This window comes from Sinocyclocheilus anshuiensis, unplaced genomic scaffold (genome assembly GCF_001515605.1).
Source record: "Sinocyclocheilus anshuiensis isolate Anshui unplaced genomic scaffold, SAMN03320099.WGS_v1.1 scaffold274, whole genome shotgun sequence".
NCBI classification, from domain to species: domain Eukaryota; kingdom Metazoa; phylum Chordata; class Actinopteri; order Cypriniformes; family Cyprinidae; genus Sinocyclocheilus; species Sinocyclocheilus anshuiensis.
The window spans coordinates 163,343-174,343 of record NW_015547698.1 but is presented as its reverse complement, the minus strand read 5'-3'; the positions used below and the strand labels follow the sequence as shown (position 1 = coordinate 174,343).

The 11,001-nt window shown below is 34.4% G+C and overlaps 1 protein-coding gene across 1 annotated transcript in view; it reads left to right on the top strand.

The window, feature by feature from the left end:
* Positions 1–9,011: 9,011 nt before the first annotated feature.
* Positions 9,012–11,001, top strand: part of LOC107703671 (CMRF35-like molecule 8) — a 3,707-nt gene continuing 1,717 nt past the window's right edge. Inside the window, exons 1-4 of the mRNA XM_016506395.1 lie at positions 9,012–9,195; positions 9,773–10,078; positions 10,503–10,574; positions 10,648–10,725. Of these exons, the coding sequence (XP_016361881.1) occupies positions 9,156–9,195; positions 9,773–10,078; positions 10,503–10,574; positions 10,648–10,725 (496 nt within the window). The 5' untranslated portion in view covers positions 9,012–9,155. The remainder of the gene's footprint in view (positions 9,196–9,772; positions 10,079–10,502; positions 10,575–10,647; positions 10,726–11,001) is intronic.

The window sequence follows — 11,001 nt, the reverse complement described above, 5'->3', positions numbered from 1 at the left end:
CACACACACACACGCACACACACACACACACACACACACACAAAAGCATGCAGTCTTGCTTTTTTCAGGCAAGTGATTGTCCGCTTTGCATCGACAGAGTCTTACTCGAGGTTCATGATGATGTTGGCTTTAATGTGTGTTGGTGCCATGTGTTTTGTGTGTCTTTTCGGCCTGTTCCTCAAGCACAACAGCCGCAGTAATTCAGGTGAGCAGGTCTCTGTGGATCATCTCAAGCACACCAACACCATCTGATCCATTTGAAACCACATGACCGACAGTTTAACACATGCTTATATGTCTCGCCCTAAAAGACAGTCACTTGGACTTTACTTTAACACTCACATTCTGTTGAAGCCCATGATACTTTAATGGGAAAATCTTTGGAGTAAAAAGGCTGATATAATGCCAAAATATACATAATATAATTTTATGGCAGCAAATGATAAATTACAACATTTTTTAAATTAATTTAACACTTATTTTACTTAATAAAAACACTTAATTCCTTTATCATTTTAAAGTGATTGTTAAAACATTTAAGAAGAACAAACAAGACTACACATCTATTCATGGTATCATAGATAATGGATCATATGGTGCATTCATGTCATGTTGGATATATTGTAATTATGAGTTGAACGCACATGAATGCCACCACAGAGTCATTATTACGAGAGGGAAACTCGAAATTTCCTTTAAGCCCCGAGTCAGTGAGAAAACATGTCGGATGCAATGGATGCAGCCAAAGATTAGAGATATGCAGCATCTGTTTTGATGGTAAATTTGTTGAAATGAATAAAATGTTTTTTTTTTTGGTTATGTATAAAAGTAGGCCTATATAATTTACATATACAAAATATTATATTAATGTATAATTACCATAGAATATATAATGATTCAGTTTACATCACCTTCATAAATTGAATATTGATTGTTGACGGAGACTCAACACGAACAGAAGATCAGATCTACACAGAACTGGACAACAATAGACAGAGTCATGTGTACCAGAGTCTCACAGCTGATTCTCTTCATGAATCGATTTATCACACTATTGATCACGACTGACTGAACACTGAATCCTCACCAACAGCCAATCAGGATCCCAGATTCTCTGACCATCCAAACATGAGTCAACATCCAAACTTTTTTGTGTTGCTTTCACAAAATCAGCTTAAGATGGTATTTTGCTTATTAAATTAATACAAAAATCGTTCTCATTTGTCTCGCGTAGTTTTATTAACCCATTTGTGCCTACATTTTTCTGAATGGTTTCATGCATATAGTCGTGTTAATACTGTCCTATGTGAACATATTATTTGCATTTTCCCCAGGTTTTTTTTTTTCTTCTTGAAAATCATATTTGAATGTGCGGCAACTATATGTTGTATTCACCCCTTCAATGTAAAATTTGAATAGGAGGAGAGCTTTTGGCATCTAACTCAAAATAACTGCTTTCAGCAGATCAATCTTTATTCATAAACACATTTATTATGCATTAAAGTCCAAGAACATTTGATGCAAACCCAAAAAAGGCTGCATCTAGCTTATAATCTCTTGAATATGAAAACACAACACGTCCATTTGTCTTAAAGCGGTGGAACATAGTGCAGAACAAAGTGCAGCCATTAAGTTGCCCCAACAGGGTATTGTCATTCAAAAAGTTAAATGAAAATAAATAAATAAAGATAAATAGAATGAAGAAAATATTACATCTATATAATAAAAAGGTATACCTGAAAGAAAATTACGCGTTTGATTACCGACATTCTGCAACATATCTTCTTTTGTGCTCAGCAGAAGAAAGAAACTCATAGGTTTGCAACTTGAGGGTGACTGAATGATGACACAGTTTCCATTTTTGGGTGAACTTTCCCTTATGTAAGCAGTGAAGGTACAAGCAGTTTTATAAATTTACATAAACATATTTGCATGCTATACTTTGATGTAAATATGTAAAATATCACATATTTGATGAATAGGCACATATTGATTAGGTCAAATGGATTAACCCTGATAAAAGTCCTTGATATTCATGAAATTAATGATATTATTTTTAAAATATATGCTTATTTAAATAATTATAATGTGTAGGCTGTCAGACTCTGTTCCATGTTTTGTGTGTGTCCTGCTCCCCATGTGCCTTCCCATGCCCTTATTTGGTTAGTTTCCTGTTCCTCCCCTGATTAGTGTTTCATTGCTCCCAGGTGTGTCTCGTCATCCCCTCCTCCTGTGTGTATAAATAGTGTTCCCAGTCCCAAGTTCTGTGTCCGCTGTTAAATGTCTTCCTGAGTTCGTCTCCCTTGGTTCCTGAAAATAAAGTCTTGGTAAAAGTATTCTCCAGCGTCTCCTCGTTCCTCATGTGTGTGCATCGTGACATAGGCTACACCCATGATTGTTTGTTTGGTTATTTATTTACTTATTATTGAACATGCAGGTATTTTCATTCTTAGAGGTGTGTTAGTTAAATGAAAATAAATAAATAAAAATAAATAGAATTAAGAAAATATTACATCTGTATTATAATAAAAAAAGGTATACCTGAAAGAAAAATACGCATTTTTTAGGCCCATAGCATTCAATGGCTGACTGTAGTAGGTGATTTCATATAATAATGTAAATGTAAACGCATTACTTGTCTGAAATTCAACATTATAATGCAATCATAAGTCATAAAAAGAATTAGGGTCTTTGAGCAATTAGAATGAAATCTTCTTTTGTGCTCAACAGAAGAAAGAAACTCATAGGTTTGCAACTTGAGGGTGACTAAATGATGACACGATTTCCATTTTTGGGTGAACTTTCCCTTACGTAAGCAGTGAAGGTACAAGTAGTTTTATAAATTTACATAAACATATTTGCATGCTATACTTTGTGATGAAAATATATAAAATATCAAATTTTTTATGAATAGGCACATATTGATTAGGTCAAATGGATTAACCCTGACAAAAGTCCTTGATATTCATGAAATTAATGATATTCTTTTTTAAATATATGATTATTTAAATAATTATCATGTGTAGGCTACACCCATGATTGTTTGTTTGTTTATTTATTTACTTATTATTGAACATGCAGGTATTTTCATTCTTAGAGGTGTGTTAGTTAAATGAAAATAAATAAATAAAAATAAATAGAATTAAGAAAATATTACATCTGTATTATAATAAAAAAAGGTATACCTGAAAGAAAAATACGCATTTTTTAGGCCCATAGCATTCAATGGCTGACTGTAGTAGGTGATTTCATATAATAATGTAAATGAAACGCATTACTTGTCTGAAATTCAACATTATAATGCAATCACAAGTCATAAAAAGAATTAGGGTCTTTGAGCTTTCCCTTACGTAAGCAGTGAAGGTACAAGTAGTTTTATAAATTTACATAAACATATTTGCATGCTATACTTTGTGATGAAAATATATAAAATATCAAATTTTTTATGAATAGGCACATATTGATTAGGTCAAATGGATTAACCCTGACAAAAGTCCTTGATATTCATGAAATTAATGATATTCTTTTTAAAATATATGATTATTTACATAATTATCATGTGTAGGCTACACCCATGATTATTTATTTACTTATTATTGAACATGCAGGTATTTTCATTCTTAGAGGTGTGTGTTAAATGAAAATAAATAAATAAATAAAAATAAATAGAATGAAGAAAATATTACATCTATATAATAAAAAAGGTATACCTGAAAGAAAATTACACTTTTTTTTAGGCCCATAGTATTCAATGGCTTACTGTAGTAGGTGATTTCATATAATAATGTAAATGTAAACTCATTACTTGTCTGAATTTCAACATTATAATCGAATCATAAGTCATAAAAAGAATTAGGGTCCTTGACCAATTAGAAGGAAATGCATCCAAACTGGATAAAGGGGCCTCAATATTTTGCCCCTTACAAGACATAATGTCATAAAAGGGAGACAAATATTATCTACAGCAATTAATCCCATGCATTAGCTCTTTATCTTTCCATTCTTTCTTTTGTGTGACTGACGGAAGTTTGTAAACCGCTGCTGTCACTTGAAAGCTGGAAATCCCCCCCGTGGCAAAAGCAGACACAGAAGTGGGGCAGTGAAGCTGTGGAAAGATTGCTGTCTCATCTCCTCCTTTTGACAGATTTATTCCCATCAAATTAAGGTCTACTGTACAGGCTGTCACTTGAAAACTGGAAATTCCCACCCCCCAATGCAAAAGCAGACACAGAAGTGGGGCAGTAGAGCTGTGGAAAGATTGCTCTCTCATCTCCTCCTTTTGACAGATTTATTCCCTATCAAATTAAGGTCTACTGTACAGTAGTTAAAGGGTTAAAGGGTTAAGTTATGTTTTAGGTGGGATATTATGAAAGCAAAAAGCAGAAAACAAGACCAATAACCTTGATTTATTAACCTATTAACACAGTATACCCCATTTCCCCATGATATGTACTTACAAGTCATTTGCCCACCGGCAACTAGTTTGTAGTTTATAGTTTATAAAGTATACAAAAAACTATAGATATCCTGTAATATTTGGTTGTTTGCTTGCATGTCATTGAGAAATAAAACATGGATAACATCTAGGAAAATACTTACAAAAGGAAAATGACAACTATAAACTGCAGCAACTATAGCTGCCGGTGGGCTTAAATGGGTTAAGCAGCAACTGCCTAATAAATGATTGTAATGTTATAATTTTTACGATTCTATTTTTACTATCATCTTTGTCTGCTCTGCATTTTGCATCTGCATTGGTATTTCTTTCTTGCTCTTCCTTGCATTTCTTTCTTTCTTTCTCTGAAAACAAGTTGTATTAGCTTTTGCAGATTTGCTTCACATTAAGTCATCTATAAAGAAAATTCAATATTGAACAGCCATAAATGCTGATTACGCTTAGCTTTATTTATTTGGAGTTCCCTACTAGTCACAAGCAGCTTAATAAATCAATGTGCTGCGCGTTTATTTTAAACCGATAAACACTTTAAATAGTCAGAACTTAAAATACAGGACTTATAATAAAGTGTCATAGCATGTTCACCAGTAAACAACCGTAATATAGAAAAAGAAAACTACAAATACTACTGCATTTTGAGTCATTTGTATATGCCACAAGTTTACATTGACAGGGAAGTTGGTCATATTGAGAAAGTTGCATTTGAACTGCCTACTCTGTACAACCACAGTCTTAAGTTTGGGTTGAGGATTCATCCAAAATAGAAACAAGGAAGTGAGAGAGAGACCAGGCAGCCCTTGGTTTTATTCTCTGCACACATCAGAATCAATGAAAAACCATTCGGCATGTGGAAAGCACAAGTCGTTTGTTTCTGCATCTATACAGGTGAGTAGTAGCGATCACTTTACATCAGAACGACAGCATCTTGATTTCAGACTCTAATTTCAAAACGATCAGCATCAGTGTTGGGAAAACTACATTCAAACTCTGGCTTGCCAAGTTTGGCATAGGCTAGTCCTCGTTCAAGTTGAGTCGAGCTTAAAAAGTAAAGCTACAAATGAACTAATCTACTAATAAACTTAATTACTTTTATTGCTATAACATATTGAACAAAAAATGAGGATCTCGTTTAGGGTGGCAGCATTTAACATCATTTGAACAGATCAATTTACTCTGAATATGACCATTAAAAATAGCTAAATCACATTATTTGAACATTAATTATTATTATTACATCTTTAAACATACATTAAATTATATTAATATTAATTCATATAAATAAATATTAAATATAAATTTGTATATCACTTAAAAAAATACTTAAAATCTTTTTGTTTGGATTGGTTGAACTTGTATAATTGGAACAAACAGATTCAGTAAAAATAACTAAACTGCTTCATATGACTGGAAAAAAAATAACATCACGCTTAAAATCCATTTTTTAGTGGATTAGTAGTACCGTGACTCATTGGAAAAAGTGGATTCTTGCCTTTGAAAGTGCATTAGTCACATGTAGTTAGGCTAATTGTGTTGCTAACTGCTAGTTAGTTGTTGGAAATAAGTAACATTGAATGCTGCTTATTTGCTTTATGTCTGTGTATTACATAAATCACGACTGCATATATTTAAAATACTTTTAAATGTCATTTAATTTATTTTCCAGCCTGTCTACAGGACACTAGCTGTGCTAAGATCGGATATGAGGGGAACCATGTAACGTTTCACACCATTTACCCACCGGACTACGAGACAAACACCAAGTACTTCGGCAAAACTGATGGTTTCTTCTTTGAGAAACTGGTTGAGACTTCTCATCCCAACAGGTGGGTGAAACAGGGGCGATTCGCTCTATTCGACAACACGTCCGCATGCATCCTTACCGCCGCCATCTTGAAACTGGTCGCGGAGGATTCTGGCTACTATGCCTTCGGCGTGGATATTAAACTGCTGCCTGATCTGATGGGGGATGAAATACAACTGACTGTCATTATGGGTGAGAACCCTTTAACATGTTTTATTTTTTCCATGACAGTCACACATGACTGAATGCAGAAGTGAATGTGGCTAAAGGGACGAATCGCGATAGTTTCACGTTCCTTCTTCTCTGCACAGGTGAAGCACAGAGACCCACAACACCAGCATCGACACCGAAAGGTACCACAGAAATACAGGCTCATCATACAAAAGCTATATACAATATACTCAATATGTTATTACTGCATAATGTTTTATAATGTACTGCAATAGTGAGGCGCAGACATCTGGCATTATTTGCACCATGCTATTTTTACTTAGTGCAAATATAGCTGCTGCCTATCTTAATGATCTCTGTTCTAATGTTGTGTTTTAGTGATCGTCTACAGCACGAGCAGTCCTCTGAATATCACAGCACAGAACTGGGCCAAAACTAGAGATCAGGGTGAACTCTCTGTCCTCTGTACAGTCTGTCATTGATTAATTCAATAATTAATTCTGTCATTCATTCTGCCTATTGTTTGTTCAATCCACCATTTCTTTATTCCATTGTTTAATCAGTCTATCATTCATTCTGTCATTTGCTTTATCTGACTTCATTCATGAATGCATTTTGTCCTCCATTCTGTCTATCGTTCACCCATTCTTTCATTCAGTAGTTCATTAATTTGTCTGTTATTTGCACTATCTATTTTTCGCTCATTCGTTCTCTTGTTCATTCTGTCTATCATTTGTTCATTCTATAGTTCTGTTATTTGTTTATTCCTTCTGTAGTTCATACTGTTTATTGGTTTTTCTATATTTATTTTGTTTTATGTTTTTTTGTTCATACCATCTTTCATCGGTTATTTTCTTTCTTTTCATCAATTCTTTCGATCATTAGTTCTGTGTTTGTTTTGTTCACTAATTCCACCATTTGTTCATTCAGATGCATTACTCATTCTGTGTATTATTTGTTAATTTATTCTATAATTAGTTCATTCGTACTGTATATGATTCGTTCTTTCTGTCACTTGTTCATTCTGTCATGCATTCTCTCATTCCACTATTCATCTGTTTGTTCATTCTTTTGATCATTCATTCACTATTTAGTTCATACTGTTTATTGTACGCGGATTCAATAGAATGAACGAAAATGGAGTGATCAAACGAGAGACTGTCTCTTGTTCATTCATTATTTTGTTTGTTCTGTTATTCTTTAATTTCTTCTATCGATTGTTTGGACCTATTGTTGTCGTTTTATATTGTCTTATCGTTCCTATTAACGTCTTACACAACAGAACTGTCTCTGTTCAGCTCTTACTATTTGTCTGTCAGTTTCTCTTCCACTCTTTGTTTCTGTCGCTCAAATAAACTAATTGTGTTTTTATCAGGTGTGTCAGATTGTTTCCCTTTTCCACAGAAACTTACCTCAGGTTTGTGACAGTCTTGAGCTTGGTGTGTGTTTGCACACTTCTGGTTGTGTGTCCATTCGTTCTGTTTAAAGTTTTAAAATGGGCCACCACCTCCAAGCTGTCAGGTGAGACGACTGCATGAGACTTCCTCTTTTCTATGCAATCATAGCTTTAACATTTATCATGCAACAATTAATACATGCATTTCCCTCCTCCAGTGTCTGTGTCTTTTCACACCAGGAAGACATCAGCTCAAGTTGTTGTAAGTCTGTAATCGATGTTATCACGTTCACAAGCATTGCCACATTAAAGGGGTCATATGATGTTGCTAAAAAGAACATTATTTTGTGTATTTGGTGTAATGAAATGTGTTTATGCGGTTTAAGGTTAAATTAAATAAACTCTCCAAAGAGAAAGGAAAAATTGAAATCACATCATATGACCCCTTTAATAGTGACGCTGATAACGATAACTAATGTCCTCACTGATATGAAAGCTTCCTCTTTACAGGATGAGTATGTGAAAATGCACTCAGTCGTCCTTACAAACTCACCCACGGCTCGAAGTGATAGAGGTTCAGTTATCCACGACTTTCACAGGCCTGCAAACACAGAGCCGGTTCACAGCACCGATGCCTGCTACATAGATTTTGTGCAACCAAATTTGGATCAGATCTACACAGAAATTAACCCTGATGTTGTTCAAGAGTCTGTTTATCAGAGTATTGATCAGACTACTGACTGACCACAGCATTCTCATCAACAGCCTATCAAAATCACAGTTTCTTCACATTTTTCCTGCAACAGTTTTTCAGTAACACTTTACAGTAAGGTTCCTTTTGTTAACATTAGCTAACATGAACTAACAAAAAAATATATATATGTGGTAACATTAACATTTACTAATGAATTATTAAAATCAAAGGTTATATCTGTTTATGTACCTGTGCTAATGGTAACAAAGTTTACACATACATTGCATTTTGTTAGTTAACGCATTAACTATCGTTAACTAATTGAACCTTATTGTATAATGTTACCGATTTTCATCAGTTTGTTATGTTGATTTCATGTATAAAGAAAAACTATTGAATTGTATTGAATAAATAAATGCATCTGAATGAAAACTGTAAATGCAGATGGTATAGACATGTGTGTGTGAGTTTAGTGGGACTACAAGTCACGATACGTCACTGCAGATGTCTCAAGAGGATGGAGAGACAAAAAGAGATGTAAATACTTTATCGCACCACGCAGGAGGAAGGCAAAGTGTTCTGTGGATTTCACACAGTTTTTAGCTTTTAAAAGTGTTGTGAAGTGAGTCTGTTCAGCATGTGGATTTTTCTAGTTTTCCTCTCCCACATCTTCAAAGGTGAGTTAACATTCGCTTATTCTTCGTAAGGAAACAAGTAACTAAAGACTGAAACCCGATGATATGTGACCCTGGAGCACAAAACCATTAAGTCTTAAGTCGCTGGGATATATTTGTAGCAATAGGCAAAAAAACATTGTATGGGTCAAAATGATCGAGTTTTGTTGAATGCCAAAAATCATTAGGATATTAAGTAAAGATCATGTTCCATGATTTTGTAAATTTCCTATCGTAAATATATCAAAACTTAATTTTTGATTAGTAATATGCATTGCTAAGAACTTAATTTGGACAACTTTAAAGGCGATTTTCTCAATATTTCGATTTTTTTGCACCCTCAGATTCCATATTTTCAAATAGTTGTATCTCAGCCAAATATTGTCCTCCTATCCTAACAAACCATACATCAGTGGAAATCTTATTTAGTCAGCTTCCAGATGATGTATAAATCTCAATAAAAAAAAAATGTGACCCTTATGAGTGGTTTTGTGGTCCACGGTCACAAATTTGGACTGACTTGTGTTATTGATTCAGTTGATCATGTGATGTCACATCCTGTCCGACTCCTGATTTCCAGTGGTGTCTATGAATCCTCTAACTGCTTCAGTGGGAGGAGACGTCACATTTCATTGTTCACATTTTATGGCCCATGGGAACATCAAATATTTCTGCAGAGACTCTTGTGTGGTCAAGAATATTCTCATTCAAACGAATGCAGGAGAGAATCCGACTCGCACAGGCAGATACACGATACATGACAAACGATCAGACTTCACCGTTACCATCGCTGACCTGCGGCTATCAGACTCTGGCACTTACATCTGCGCAGTCGACAGGCTTTTAAAAGACACTTACACGTATGTGACTCTACGTGTGTTTGAGGGTAAGTTATTATTAACATTTTTAACATTCTTTTGTGAACTCACTTTATTTAGTAAAAATGTTTGTTTAGAGCTGAAATTGCCCTTTCAGAGGTAGGTTGTAGTTAAAAGTATTTCTGAAACGTTTGCTTTGCTTCAGATAACAGTCAAACTACTAAGATATTCAAAATACAATTAAACATGCTTTGAAACAATGTGCATATTAAAAAAAAAAAAAAAGCCATGTAGGACTGTAAGTGTTTAATAATCTTACTCAGTTCAGACTTGTTTATTGTTTTATCTCTATTTCTTAAATCTGTGGGAAATATCTGAATTTCTCAGTTATGATAATCAAAAACAGGAAACGTGATAAATAACACCCATTTCCTCTTATAGCAGCATATTTATGTATTCATGCACTAATATTTTCATATTTCTATTATCCAGTCTCTACACTAAGGCCTGCTCCAGCAAGTTCATCCAGACCACCTGCAAAACAAACAACTAGAGATGCAACAGGTCATTTCCATTCATCTTCCAGTCATTTCTTCCTTAAATTCATATATTCATTCATACTTTTTTTTTTTAATAGAAAAGAAGGGAATATCAATGATAAAGCGCTCGACTGCAGGCTCTCCACCAGAAACCATGCACAGATCAGCACTGTCTGGTAAATGAGACTTTTTTGGTGTGTTTGAATATTTGTAGTTCAATCATGACAACTCTCAGAAGATTTTAGCATGGTGATGGATATGACAGTGTTAATGTATTTGGTCTTGGCGGAACAGATCTGCTATGCTGCTGCTGCTGCTGCTGTTGGTTATTGCTGTAGTTAGATTATTGCTGCTGCTGCTGCAAGCAAGTACAGGAACTTGCTACTGCCGATGCATACTGCGATATGGTGCAGTGAGTATTTAAGACATACTGCTGCTGCACAAATAGCATA